General features: G+C 43.9%; 2 protein-coding genes across 5 annotated transcripts; one reads left to right on the forward strand and one right to left on the reverse strand.

Moving 5' to 3' along the window:
• Positions 1 to 6,036: 6,036 nt before the first annotated feature.
• Positions 6,037 to 8,182, reverse strand: LOC136538379 (uncharacterized). 4 transcript variants are annotated; one of them, XR_010779320.1, is made up of 5 exons: positions 7,853 to 8,182; positions 7,607 to 7,753; positions 7,191 to 7,488; positions 6,865 to 7,076; positions 6,037 to 6,776 (listed from the first exon to the last, which is right to left on the reverse strand). XR_010779320.1 is itself a non-coding variant. In XM_066530355.1 (3 exons), the coding sequence occupies exons 1-2, from the start codon at positions 8,162 to 8,164 to the stop codon at positions 7,613 to 7,615; spliced, it is 453 nt and encodes a 150-aa protein (XP_066386452.1). In that variant the 5' UTR covers positions 8,165 to 8,182; the 3' UTR covers positions 6,037 to 7,488; positions 7,607 to 7,612. The 4 variants fall into 4 exon arrangements, 2 of the variants coding, with proteins under 2 accessions (XP_066386452.1, XP_066386451.1); XR_010779319.1 differs by having other exon boundaries at positions 6,865 to 7,488; XM_066530355.1 differs by having other exon boundaries at positions 6,037 to 7,488.
• Positions 8,183 to 11,970: 3,788 nt separating this feature from the next.
• LOC136536309 (protein FAR1-RELATED SEQUENCE 5-like) lies at positions 11,971 to 14,397 on the forward strand. Its single transcript, XM_066528647.1, has 7 exons — positions 11,971 to 11,995; positions 12,115 to 13,147; positions 13,222 to 13,320; positions 13,414 to 13,482; positions 13,576 to 13,644; positions 13,729 to 13,873; positions 14,383 to 14,397. Exons 1-7 carry the CDS (start codon positions 11,971 to 11,973, stop codon positions 14,395 to 14,397), a joined length of 1,455 nt encoding a protein of 484 aa, XP_066384744.1.
• Positions 14,398 to 15,078: the final 681 nt, after the last annotated feature.

Here is a 15,078-nt window from a genome sequence, read left to right on the forward strand (position 1 = left end):
TCGCCAAAGATTGAACTTAATTACTGTTTTCAGAACTTAGCCAAAATACCAAAGTGAGGAAAAACAGTTATTGAATTCAATTTTTGAAGCTCAAATTTAACATGTTTGACTTGGAAACACAAATAAACTTTGATTCCATATTAAAAAAACACATTTTGAACTTTAAAGTTTATATTGACAAAATTTTATTTGTTTAAGGAAATTACAATCCATAAAATCACAAAGTATCTTAATCAATATTATTGTCAACATTTCATGCACACACATAACTAAGATATGAAAGCTATACTTGAAACATGAAATGTATTTATGCTACAATGCTTGATGATTATGCTTGATGGTGATCATGGTCAAGGTTTTATTAACTCAATTGGAAGGGACATGATTAAAACTAACCATGCATATTTTGAAAAAAATAATAATCATGCAAACAAAGTTTAGGTTAGGGCTCATGTTAGAAGAGTAAAACTCCACACCTTGCCACCACTTGATATATCTTGTTTAAGTCTAATCTCACTACTTAGCCGGTACTAACACTTGGGTGTTACAATAGCCATTTTTCTTCATGAATTTACCCATCTTACGTATAAAGAGAGCCATAGCTTCATCATCAATGTCACTAATATCTTCATCATCACTTGATTCTTTCTTGGACTTGCCCTTGTTTTTGGATGATGAACTAGCCTTGAATGCTACACTTTTCTTCTTCTTGTCTTTATCTTCCTTCTTATCATCCTTGTCAACCCCCTCTCTTTTCACATGGTATGTCTCTTGTGTCATGATATCTTCTAGTACTTGGGTAGGGGTAATTTCCTTCAATCCTCCTCTTATGATGAGCAATCTCAACATCTCAAATCTTGGAGGCAAGCACATCAAGAACCGATGAGAGACATCATCATTATTGATCTTCTCTCCCAAAGCCTTCAAGTCATTGACAATCACTTGCAAATGATGGAACATCTCTGGAATGCTCTCATCATCCTTCATCTTGAAGCTTGTTAACTTATCCTTAAGGATGTACAACTTGGCACTCTTCACCGCCGGTGTTTCCTCATAGGTCTCCTCCAATCTCTTCCACACCTCACTAGCTTTCTCATAATCCTTGATTTGCTCAAACATCTTGAAATCAATGCCATTGTAGATGGTGTTGAGAGCCATTGTGTTGCATTGCTTGTTGGTCTTGTCTTGGTTGGTGAGATTGGTGGGATCAAGAATCACATAATCACTCTCGATCACATCCCACACTTGATCATTGATTGAACTAAGATACATCTTTATCTTTCTCTTCCAATAATCATAGCCTATGCCATCAAAGAACGGTAGTTTGCCCCCCCCCCCACATGGTTGAACACAACTTAAGTCATAATTTGACACCGAGGTTGTTAAGCCTTCAATCAAACAGTGACCACGGCTTTGATATCACTTGAAAGGTCCTAATATGGCTAGAGGGAGAGTGAATAGCCTATTTAAAAATCTACAATATCACTAGAGCAATTTGATTAGTAAGACAAACGATGAAATATAAACTTGCTCTAGCTCTACAAGGGTTGCAAGCCACCTACTCAACAATTCTAGTTGTTATGATCTTTAGTCACACAAGCGGCTATGTCACTACTCACTAAAATCTCTCAACAAGGCTACACTAAAGAGCTCCACTAGATGAACTTAAGCTACAAGGCAAGCTCTCAATTCTAGCTACACTAAAGAGCTTGCTACAACTAGTTTGTGGAAAAGTAATGGAGTGAGTAAGGTGATTATACCACCGCATTGAGGGATGAACCAATCACAATAAGATGACAACCAATCACTAGGAGAAATCCAATCACACAAGAGACATAAGATTTTTTTCCCGAGATTCATGTGCTTGGCACGCTAGTCCCCGTTGTATCGACCAACACTTGGTGGTTCAGCAGCTAGGAGGTGTTGCATGAACCTCATCCACACGATTGGACACCACAAGAACCTATCCACAAGTGAGGTAACTCAATAAAAATGAGCAATTTACTAGAGCTACCTTGCGGCGCTTCGCCGGGGAAGGTGCAAGACCCCTAACAATCACCGAAGTCGGCCACAAACAATCACCAACACATGCCCAAGCTCCTTTGTTGTTTCAAGCCATCTAGGTGGCAGTAACCACTAAGAGTAACAAGAAATCCACAGCCATAATGATCCCCAAATGTCACTAGATGCAATCACTCAAGCAAATGCACTTGAAATCACTCCCAATCTCACAATGATAATAAATCAATGATGGAGATGAGTGGGAGGTGTTTGCCTAGACTCACAAGGATGTCAAGTATGTCAAAGTGCCAAGAGTATGAGCCCCAAGCTGGCCAAACACTATTTATAGACGGACTCACGAAATAGAGCCGGTGCTCTGCTCGCGGGCTGACCAGACGCACCGACCGGACTCAGCCCTAGGGTCTGATCGTTGGTGTCCGATCGCACAGATGGCCACCACATGTCCTCGTTCAAACCTCAGCCATCAGATCCAATGGTCACTTAACGTTCAACTCCACAGTCAATGAGTGACCGGACACGCCGCTCTAGTGACTAGACTCCAAGCGTCTCCAGCGTCAAATCGAATCCAGAAAGGTTCTAGAGTTGATATTTAGTGATCGAACGCGTCTGGTCAACGGTGACCTGACGCGCCCAATGTCCGGTCCTCACTGGCCTCCTCTTTGCATGCGCGACATTAGTGTACGTTGGTGTATTTGCTTTACTCATGTGCATCCAGCCGCGAGACACTTCCTGTGTCCGATCACTAGCTTAGCCACATGCCCTCTCTGCTGCACATGGCCGGACGCACCACATGTGTTAGGTTCAACGTTCAATCACTTCCTGGCACTCTCGGCCATTACTTCGCCTCCTCGCTATAAAAGACTGGACGCTGCCTAGGGTCAAGTCCCACGTCCGGTGCAGCGTCCGGTCCGGGACCGACGCCGCCTTTTCTTTTTCTATCTCCTCAACCGCTTCGTTCTTGCTTCCAACTTGTTAACCACAAAGTGCAGAACTTGCGTGCATTTATGTTAGCATTTTTCAAAACATTTTACAAGGACCAAAAACTAGCACACTAGGTTCCTAAATGCATATGTAAGAATCATGTCACCTAGTGGCACTCGATAACCGCTTATCTAAAGATTTCTCCTCTTTATAGTACGGCTATCGATCATAAATCATTCACACCCTCTATGGTGTCTTGAGTGTAAACAAAAAATAGCTCTTGTCAATATACCTTTGCCTTGAGTCTAATTTTGTTTTCTCTTTCTTCTTTTCCAAATGTGAAGCCCTTGATCATCTTTTAGTCATCACCATCCACCATGATCATCCTCTTGCTCCACCACTTGGAATGGGGCCACCTTATCTAAATCACACACTTAGATCAAAGGTTAGTTCTAGGTTTCATCAATTAAGCAAAATCAAACTAGGGCTTTCAGGTATCCGTGCGCTTACGGATTTATCTGCGTGCGTTAATAAATACCAACAGTGACCGCCTTACAAGCAATCAACTAGGACTGGTCAGATGTCACATGAAAGGAGACCCCATAATCAGCACCCAAGATGAAGGAGCACTGCTAGTCGAGGAAGCAACAACGGACATTGAACCTCTAGAATGGGGACCAGTACCACAACCACTGCCTTCATGAGCAGCACGTCTTGCACGATACTCTGCCAACTTCTCTGGATGATGAGAGAAACAATTTTCTAAAAGATGTCCAGTCCTGCCACAATGCTTATAGGGCTTTGTAGAGGTACCTTTTGCTGCACTAGTCCTCTAAGAAACTACCAACACACCATAGGATACAGACGCAGAAGAAGACATGGACTTGAGACGTGTCTCTCCAGCAAGTAAATCGGATAATGCTTGTGCCATAGTGACAACAGATGAATTGTGAAACAAACATGTACGAATGGAGTCATACTCAGCTCGAACACCCATGATATATTTGTATGTAAAAAAATGCAATGAACTTATGTGTTGTACATAGACTGGCAGTAGAGTATGGTGTCATAGAAGATAGAAGTTAACGATCCCATGAGGTGATCAAAACCAGAGTAATACTCCCTCCGTCCCTAAAAAAAGTCGCTATGAGAATCGTGTTGGTCAAACTTCTCAATTTTGACTAGGTTTATAGTAAATGCGTGCAACATTTGTATCTGCAAATAAGTTTATTATGAAAATATATTCAACGATCTAACTAATGGTGCTAATTATGTACCATAAATATTAATATTTTGGTAAATATATTTGGTCAAAGTTAAAAATTGTTGACTTTTTGAAAAGCAAGAAAGACTCTTTTTTTATAGAGGGAGTATATTCATCAATGGTCATGTCATTTTGCTCAACCACACGAGTCTATTGCATGAGAACATGAGATTATGCATAAAAGCATCAATATCCTAAACATAACGTTTCTTCAAACTGGACCAGATTTCTTTGGCTTTGTTTTGAATTTAAAGATACTCATAATCATGGACTGTTTAGTACTATTGACCATGGCAATTGCTCCTGCCATGGCTATGTCTTGATTGATGAAAATTGTACTTGGATGCTTTCTTGACACTGCTGTTAGAAAGGTTTCAAAGAGCCAAACAGATGATTCAATAGTCTCACTAAATATCAATGCAACACGAAAAAATATTGTTCCAACAAATGGTACTGTCGGGTTCATAAACCCGGGGTCCCTCATGGACTGGCTTCCTAGCAAAGGCTCGGCCTAGCAAACGACGTTGCGAACGATGCGCAACTCCTAGGCTGGCCCAAAAACCTAACAACAGGACAGAAGGGCGAACCAGCCTCCGATCAGAAGGCCTGGCCAAGGAGGAACGGCGCTCGCTTCCGACTCTGGCCCACCTCTCCGACCGGAAGGCCTCGCTTCTGACTCCAGCCCGCCTCTCCGACCGGAAGGCCTGGCTGAGGAGGAACAGCGCTCGCTTTCGACGCCGACCAGCGTCTTCGACCGGGGATGCACCGAACCTCTGCTTATAGCTCTTCTCTGACTGGCGCAGTCGGAGCCGACAAGGACCAACCGACCGAGGACGCCCGGTCGATAAGGACCCAGGGAACGGGCAGAGCAAGTAAGGCAGGACGCACAAAGTCAACCATAATATCAAGGACCGTACCCTGCACGCCTGCAGGACAGTAACCGATAGGACATGTTAGAAGGGTGCCCTGCAACCTTACAGTCATGTCAAAACCCAAGCAGTGTTGTGGTCGCCGATATTTGCCCTCAAACTCTCATACCAGACAAACGCGGTAAGGCTCCCCCCACATGCCTCTGGGCATCAACAGTGTTGTGGGTGTTGTGGGCGCCGTCATTTACCATACATGGTGAATACAGTAAAACCTCCGACATGTGTCTGATAACAACAGTGTTATGGGTGCCTACCATCATCTTGTACCCGACGGTGTGGGCAACAAGACTTAGTAGCATACGTACTCTCTCTCTCTCTCACTTATAAGGCCGTCCCCTTAATCTATAAAAGGGGATGTGCACTCTCCCAATAGGAAGATCTCTCAGTTCACTCACACACAACAGCAGAACCACTAGGTGCAAACCTCGAGCTAACGCTCGAATATTCAGCGCACGCAGGAGCTCTCGCCACTCTCGGCCCTTCAGACCGGAGTCTGACCGGGCCTCTTGTACCCCCCATCTTTCTCCTTCTCGTTTGTAACCCCACAGCAAACTTCGAGCACCTGGGCTCAGGAATAAAGTCATCGACCGACTCAGACTCGACGTAGGGCACGTTGCTTGAACCAGTATAAACCCTGTGTCATCGAGTGTTAGGCCACATCCGATCATAACGTACGGCAAAACTACAAATATTTACGTGTTGGTCACTTTCTGCACCGACAGGTACAAAAGGCATTTCAAACTTATTAGTTTGAAAAGTGGTGTCAAATGACATATCGTCACCAAAGCATGCATAATCCATGATAGACTAACCATCTGCCCAAATGGAATTTGCCATCCGACTTTCTTCCTCGTCTATTTGAATGGCATAAAAAAGGTAGGATCTTCTGTCTGCTTATTCTTCAAGTATTCTGATAGTATTTATGCATCATTTTATTCTAAGTACTTCTTACACTCACGACCAATCTCATTTTAATAGTCCATCTTTGAGAATGGCATTTTGTTGTATCCTTCATAAAACTCCTTCAAAAACTCATACATCTGTGTTGGCTTCATTCCAGCTTGTCGTAGTTGGCCAACCAACATCTTGTTCGCTTCTACAACACGTCGTTGGGATCTCAGCTTATGCAATTTATTTGGACTAGCAGGACAATGACTGTGATCAAGTACATCTTTTTGCATTGTCCAAGTCCCCGCCTTTTTACTAACACTAAACTGAACACGTGCATCAGAACCTGTCCTTGTACCGTCCTTTGATGTCTAAGTTTCTTCATGTCTTTGGCTACTACAAACAATATATTTTTGACATATACTACCATCTCCTCAACTCCTTGTCTAGCTCTTTATTATACTGAACTCAACATTACTGGATAGGCATTATACATCTCATAAAGCTTTGACTTCTGATTCGAAAGTCATACCAACTTCAGGAATTATTCCAACTTTGTCGACCACCTGTTGCGCAATCGAATGAGAATTAAAGCTATATTGCCACAATATATTTATAACTTTCTTCACCCTATTTAGAGAAAAAAAGATTGTTATCTTATCTGGTACTCCGTCTATCACTTCCTCAGCTACTACATGATGTAGTGCATTGTCATTAGCATGTGTGTTATCGTCGGTAGCAACAACAGTGTTCTGTACAATATAATATGCACACAATTATACATAATGAAACTACACGAAAGATAGAAGAGGAAGATCGAAGACCGAATGATGACCATACCTACGTTTATCTGCTCTCCTTTGACTCCACGAACAGCTTTGATTGCCCTGTCGTCGTCGTCGTGCGCTACAGCAGAGGGAGAAACCATGGACGACGGTTTGTCTTGGGATGGTGACAAATTCTCTTCCTGGCATCCTCCTACCATGCTAGCTGCTTCGTCCAAGGAGACACGGCAGCGCAAGGTCTAGCACCGATGATTGGCAAGACACGATCTAATCGCGACGTGTGTGATGAGAGAGCAGGCATGGACCAAAGAACCGAGATTACTTAGAATGGAGCCAAGCCGACTGCTGAACTCAAAGGTAGCATGGGAGGAGCCAAAGTACATGCAGAGTCGAAGAGTTGACGAAGCCAAGCCGAGCGCCCGTTCCTCGCGAGCGTCTGATTCGTTGGTGTCCACGCGTCGCACACTGAGGTTAGTGTGTAGCGGATGGAGTCTACAGACGCGCTACAGGGAATTTTTTTCCACTCCCACCACACCGGCGATTGAAGCAGCAGCGCTACCGTGCCTTTTTTCCGCCTTCCTCTCATGGATCCCATCGACGATGTGACCATGTGCCCCAAGATCCCCTCATGGTTTCTTCTGCCAAACCGTTCCTGTGCCCTCCAATTAGATTTGCTTGTCTGAAGAGGATCAGTCAAAACTGACATGGATTAAGTGACATTTGTATTTTGGTGTAAAAAAAAAAGTGACATTTGCATTACGCTGAAGGACATCAATCAGCAACCAAGCAATACTGACCGCATCCTAATCTAAGATACTGCTAGTATCGCCTTTCTTGCACGAGGCATTCTCTCTAATCCTCTTCACTCGCCGAAGGAACGTCCTTACGCAAAGCCGGACACAGCACCGCAACCTGGAGCACCAATTTCTCGCGATCCGCCTCATCTGCCCACCAACACACAAAGTAAATCAATCCCTGCACCGGCATGCGTACGCGTACGTACGTGGAAACCAAACATTTTATATCAAATTCGCCCATCTTACAGCGACGCCGTCACCGCCGCCGGCGACGGGATGACCCGCCTTCCATTTGCCCCACTCGAGCAGCAACGGCGCGCCGCTCTGTTGCCCGCCACGCCGACGCCGCCGCAGCTGCTGTGCGTACGCGAGCAGCAGCGCCCGGCGGCTGTAGCTGCCGCTGCCGGCCTGCCTCGGCGCCGACGCCTTGGCGCGCGCGGCCGCCGTGGACGACGACGCGACACGGCTGATGGGACGGCGGCGCCGGCGCGGCAGCTCCTCGTAGGTGGACACGATCACCTTCGCGTCATCCATGAACGGCGCTGCCACTGATGCCATCCACGTCGTCTTTTTCTGATCGTTTTGATGCGGATGTGCGAGGTTGCAAATATAGGGGAAATCGTTTAACGACCGCGCGCGCTGGGTCTACGCGCATTTGTGGCTGGAAATGGCGAGGCGCTACGAAGTCGGGGAGTCGGGGACGCGGGCGCAGGCCGGCCGGTTCCTGGTGCTGTGGTGCATGCATGGGATCGATTATTTGGCTGCCGTGTCGGACATGCAACAGCGTACGCTTGCGACTTGCGAGAGCACAGTTCAGCTCGGTCCCTGTCACGGTGTCACCGAACCAGAGACACGGCTCGGCCGCAGCATGCAAGTTGATACGAAAGGGACGTGCAAGTAAGGATGGATTCGGATCGGATCCGGACGGATACGGATTCGGATAGCACTATTTACCGTATTTTAATTCGAATATGAATACAAATACGAATATTGTTGGATACTAATACAAAACAGATATGTTGAATTCGGATTCGGATTCGGATATCCACTTGATTTTGAAGATCACATGTATCTATTTTCTTATTGATAGTTTCATAGTATAATAAAATCATTATGGACGAAGGGATTTAACATATAGCTATATAACACCGTGGATAAAGACAACTACTAAAAATAAAATTATTTTAATAATTAAATATATAAACTATAATAAAATTAAAGATTATATATATATATTAATTATTGAATTTAGATAAATAAAAATAAATTTTAAAATGATACAATATAAAATAAAAATACTAATTATATGATTAGCCATGTTAAAATTAATTTAACTCGAGATTTATATATTGTTAATAATATCAAAATTATATTAGCCTTAGATAACTTTTAAATAATAATAAATATCATCTGTTATATTGAATTTATTGTCATTTACATAGTTAATTAGTCATAATTGTAAGATTTAGATGGTTTTAAAATAATTTGTAATTCCCGGATACGGATATTATCGGATATTTCATATTTTTGTCGGATACGGATGTGGAATCAGATAGAGAATAAACTTTAAAAACGAATATAGATACATCCATTTAATATCTATATTTAAATCGAATACGAATATGGATATCCATATTTACTATAAAACGGATATGGATATGGAATGTTTGGAATATCTGGACATCGGGATCCATCCTTACGTGCAAGTCAAGTAATAACGCAGGGCTCCAATCCGGATGGCACAGATCAGCCTAGTGTTATGGGATGCTTTGACTAGCCTGGATGAAAACATAGGATCTCTTGAATGGTCATTCAAGGACAGTCGTACTGAAATCACCAGGTCAGACCGACCACAGACCTTAGTTTTAGTGGTGTCGGAAAGGAGGCTGTTGGTTGACATCACTGCCATCACCTGGAACTCGGTATTTATTTAGTGCCTCGTCAGTATGTCACGTTACCCAAACGGATCACTGCCATCACCTGGAACTCGGTATTTATTTGAGAAAATTACCTACATGGCCCTCTTAAAACTCAGTCTTTCTTTCTTGACCTTGAAAATTTTCAACTTACCTATTTGGCCTCCAATCCAATTTTCGGTTCCTTGTATGGCCTTCCCGTCAGTTCTGTTTGAGGGCACCGTGAAGTCCCACTGAAGACTAATGTGAAATGACATGATTACCCTTCACTACATCTCTTTTTCTCCAGTAACGCACGACTCAGACCGGATCGGGAAAAAAGCTTCGAGGCGGACAGCTCCTGCGCCCATGCGGATGGAGGCGGAGTCGGCGCAGGCGGAGGAGCCTCCAGCGGCTTGCGAGGCAGCGGCGGAGGCCATCCCGCGCGTCCCTGCGCCCCTGCGGACCGGGCCGCGCTCGCCCCTGCGGACAAGGCCGCGCTCGCCCCTGCGGACCGAGCGAGCGGGAGTTCGCGTCCCCCGACGGCGGCGGCTGGGCCAGCGCAGGGTCGGCGCTCCCGGCGGTGGTTGGGCCGGCGCTCGCCCAGGCGGAGGCAAGGAGCGGCGTCGCGCTCCTCGGCAGGGGTTGTGCCGGCTCTCGCCAGGCCTGCTCCGCGCGGCGTTCCCAGGCGGCGGGGCGAGCCACGCACGCCCAAGTGGCGGTGCTCCCGTGCGCGCCCAGGCGGCGCGGGCGAGCCGCGCGGGCCGAGGCGGCAGGGTGAGCCGCGCGCAGCGAGGCAGCGGGCGCCTCTCACGTGCGCCCAGGCGGCTGGACCTTCCGCGCGTGCCCAGCCAGCAGGCGAGCCGCGCGCGTCGAGGCAGCGGGGCCAGCTGCTCGGCACCAAGCGGCGGGTGCTGCCCATGGTTCAGGCGACGCCGGTTCGGGCTCTGCAGCAACCGTCACCAATGGTGCAGCTGTCGATGAACCGCAAGTAGTAGAGACTGATTGGCTCGACGGGTGAGTCCATCTTTTTTTGTTCAACTGTAGTACTAGACATGCATTTGTAGATCTTGTTTGCATTACTTAGGTTTCTTGTTGAAATAGCAGATTTGATCCAAATTCAAGTTTCTTGTTGAAAATTAAATTGTTGGGCAACAGAAAGAAGTGCAGAAAGGATATTAAATGTTTTAGCTTTGAAATGGTTGTGGATTCAGACTTGACAAATTATAAGGATCTTGTTGAATCAGTGGTAGAAAGGTATCCACCAGGTTATTTGGAAGTTGCCCATGTTCAATATTATGATGAAGTTCTAAAAAGCTTCCCAGAAATAACATCTGACCAACAATTGATGACTATGTTTAGTAAGCACTCTAAGAGCAAGATTATCATCATGTTCATTGCATATTGTGGTCCTTCTGATGCTTTTGAGCCAATCTCTAAGTGGGATTTTAATGATGAAAGGCAGCCTGACAACAACACAGAGGCAGTGGACACCAACACAGAGCCAGTTAACACCAACACAGATCCGGTTGAGGATGATTACCTTAAAAATCCACTACCACAGAACGAACATGTAGGTGTTGATGAGGAGATTATGTACTTGGAGAATGAACCCGTTAATGATCTAGCAGTTGTGCCTTCTTCTGATAAAGGAAAGAGAGACTTGGCCTATGTCCCTGATGATAGTGAGGGTGGAGATGTGTCCCTTGATGATAGTGAGGGTGAGGATGTGTCAGATGAGTTACCATGTGAAGAGGAATTGCCATATGATGAGGAAAACTATGCTCCAAATGTAGAATATGATACAGAGGATCCTCCGATGGGAGTAGGCTCGACTTATGATAGCATGCCAGAGTTTAGACTGGCTATTTCTCAGCATGCAATAAAACATGAATTTGAGTTCAACATTGCAAAGAGTGCACCAAATCGGTTTCGAGCATATTGTTCGCGGAGGGACTTAGATAATTGTCCATGGTGGATATTTGCATCTACCACTCAAGACGAATGCACTGTGCAGGTAATTGTACAATCTTTTATGCTGTTTTTTTTACTTTTATGCTATCTTTTTCTGACTTTGTGTTTCTCTTTTGTAGGTGAAAAGAAATCCTTGTGCCCATGCTTGTTCTAGTACAAGAAGGAAAAAGAACCACAAAAATGCAACCAGACATTGGATATGTGCAAAAGTGAAGGACTTCCTTATAGAGGATGCAACTTTGAGAGCAAAGGACTTGCAAAAGAAGATTAAAGAGCACCATAAGGTAAACATCAACTACAAGAGAGTATATGATGGGAAGAAACTAGCATTGAAACAACTTTATGGTGACTGGGATAGCAGCTTTGACAATCTTTATAGGTTTAAAGCATAAGTTGAGGTTTCTTGTCCTGGTAGCTTAGTAATTATTGACCATCATACTGTTAATGGAAAGATAAGATTTAGAAGATTCTTCCTTGCATTCAAACCTTGCATAGATGGGTTCCTCAATGGTTGTAGACCGTACCTAGCAATAGATAGCACATTCTTGACTGGCCAGTTCAAGGGGCAACTGGCTAGCGCTTGTGCTGTTGATGGGCATAATTGGTTGTATCCTGTTTGCATTGGAATTTTCGATTCAGAAACTAACGAGAATTGGATTTGGTTTTTAAGTCAGCTTAGACAGGGCATAGGATCACCATCGGGTCTAGCCATATGCACGGATGCTGGACAGGCAGTGATGACAGGGGTGGGTGAAGTATTTCCTGGGGCTGAACATAGAGAATGCATGTTTCATTTGGTGAGCAACTTCAAAAAAAGGTTCCATGGAAAGGTGTTTAATGATCATCTTTGGGCAGCAGCTTACTCATGGAACCCATATTTGTTTGAGAAACATTGGGTTGTAATGGAGAAAGCAAAGCCATTTGCAACTAATTATCTAAGGAAGTGTCACAAGAAGTTGTGGACTAGGAGCCAATTCTCCACCATTTGCAAGGTAGACTACGTAACCAACAACCTTGCAGAGTCTTTCAACAATTGGATTAAGCATCACAAGTCCCTAAACTTGGATGATTTCATGGACAAGTTTAGGCAACTGCTTATGACCAAGTGGAACCAAAGGAGAAAAATAGGAAAGAAACTTGATGGCTTGATTCTACCTCACATAATAAAGAAATTGAATGAGGCCAGTAGAGAATTAAACTTGGAAGTGCTAGAATGCGGAGAACATGTGGGTGAAATAACAGCAATGGGTGGTAGTGGCTTCAGGTTTGTGGTTAACCTACTTGAGAGGACATGTTCTTGTCGACAGTGGCAAGTTTCTGGAATTCCTTGCAAGCATGTACTCGCATTCATCACATCACTTAGCAATGCACCAATAGAGCAATATGTTGACATGTATTACTGCATTGAGAAGTTTAGAGTTGCATATAGTCAGCTTATCCCTGCTATGCCTGACAAGACTCAGTGGCCAAAATCTACTCATGATTTTTTTATGCACCCACCTCTATTAAAGCCAATAGCTGGTAGGCCTAAAACAGAGAGGCACAAAGGTAGCTTTGATAAGAAAAGGAGTAAAGGCCAGCACCAATGCCCTATTTGCATGGACTACGGACATCATTGGCATAATTGCAAACGAGGAAGACCAGAAGACATTGCTGCTATGAAAGCTATCAAGTAATAATTTGTCTACTCTTTCTCTGCTTTTAATAAAAGACATATTAGTAACTTTCTTATTTTTGACATTGCAGAGGAGAACCAAAGAAGAGGGTAAAAAACAACAAATCTGCTGAAAGTTCCATTATGCCTTTGGAAGAAGCACCATCTGCATCCATGTCTTTTCCACCAAGGTTTGCAATTTCATATCCCTTGCAATGTCAAACTTACTCCCATGTTCACTTCAAACTTATGATTGATTCTATGTTCCTACTGTCTCACCATAGTCAAAGCTTGGAAACTACTGCTAAGAAAAAGAGAAAATCTGTTGATTGTACTCCCAACACATCTAAAAGGTACTTATCACTAGTGCTGAAAATATGAATTTATGCCATCATGAATGACTATTTGTCTTAGATACTAAATAGATTGCTTGTCTCTCACCACAGCCAATCCTTAGAGATATCAAGTAAGAAAAAGGGGAAATATGGTAGCTCCAACTCAGGCACATCAAAAAGGTACTATTTCCAACTCTGAATTTTTTTCATTGTTCATATTTCTATTTGCTAAAAATCATTGTTGCCCTATATTCACATGTCCAGGTCAAGGAGTGGCTCCAATCAACCCGAGGCACTTTTCATTGATTTCCCTGCCCACACAGATCAACCTAGGAAGGCCAAGGCTAAAAAGGTCACATTTAAAACGAAAAAGAAAGTGCTTGGCAAAGAGGCGGTAAACAAGCCAAAGGTGATACTTGACAGCCCCGCAATGGGCACACGAAGCAAAACTTCTCAGCCTGCTAGCCCGGTGATGAGTACAAGAAGTAAAAGAAGGCTCAGCCTATGATTTCTCATGTGTGTAGCACTAGCTTGTGTATGTGACAACTAAGTGTAGCTAATGTTGGGCGTCCTGGACAAGCATCGATGGAGGTTCTCAGCTAATGACCGTTCAGAAAAGGTTCTCAGCTACTGAACAGTATTTGTCGAAATTGACTTATGAGATTTTCATTGGAGCGTTTATTAATAGAATATCTGGGATGCTTGATTATGCGTTTTCAGTTGATTGACTTGCTTCTAAAACTTAGTGCGGCAAACTAAAAGCTCAAGGCTGTTCTGAAGTCTTTTGTTCTAGTATTCAGTCGCAGTGCTAATGTGTTTGCATATGTGGGGTTTTTTTTTGGTTTCAGAGTATCTTGTGCTTGACCTATGCAGCTGCGATTGTTTTGCTTTGAGCTCCTACTATCTCATGACTTTCAGAATGAAATGAAGTAGCCATAATCATGTCAGTTTGTTTTATTGCTAGATCATTCTATTTATTTTAGATGTCCAGTATGTGCGAACTGAATTTATTTGAGATATCAAAAATGTGCAAACTGAATTTATATGTGCAATTGGCTCCATGTCTGGAAAAAAATACGTGCTAATGCTGTAGTTATGATTTGTTCTAAAATTAAGTGCAAGAAGTGAAAATAATGCTCAAAATGAAGCATATGCAATTTACAAGCATCTACAAAACGTACAGTACAGAATTTGAATTATAAAATATCAAAAACTGAATTCTAAACTATCAAAAACGATGCTTTCGCGTCTAGGGGTAGAATTGACGGGAAGGTCAGATAAGGAATCGAAAATCGGATTGGAGGCCAAATAGGTAAGTTGGAAATTTTTAGGGCCAAGAAAGGAAGCCTGAGTTTTAAGAGGGCCATGTAGGTAAATTTCTCTATTTATTTAGTGCCTCGTCAGTATGTCACGTTACTGAAACGGGTTTGCTAGCGCACGAACATGCAAACAGATAGGACGTCCGGACATCCGCGCCTCTAGTCCTTTTTACGTGCGTGTTTCGTACGCCCACGTGGGCTCCGCGTCGCTCCAAACGTCACCAGTATCGAGAAAAGTAGGAGGTGGATGCCTAGCCAGCGTCGAAAGAAGAAGGAGACATCGGAGCGAGGTAGC

The sequence above is a fragment of the Miscanthus floridulus genome, chromosome 2 (genome assembly GCF_019320115.1).
Source record: "Miscanthus floridulus cultivar M001 chromosome 2, ASM1932011v1, whole genome shotgun sequence".
Taxonomy (NCBI): domain Eukaryota; kingdom Viridiplantae; phylum Streptophyta; class Magnoliopsida; order Poales; family Poaceae; genus Miscanthus; species Miscanthus floridulus.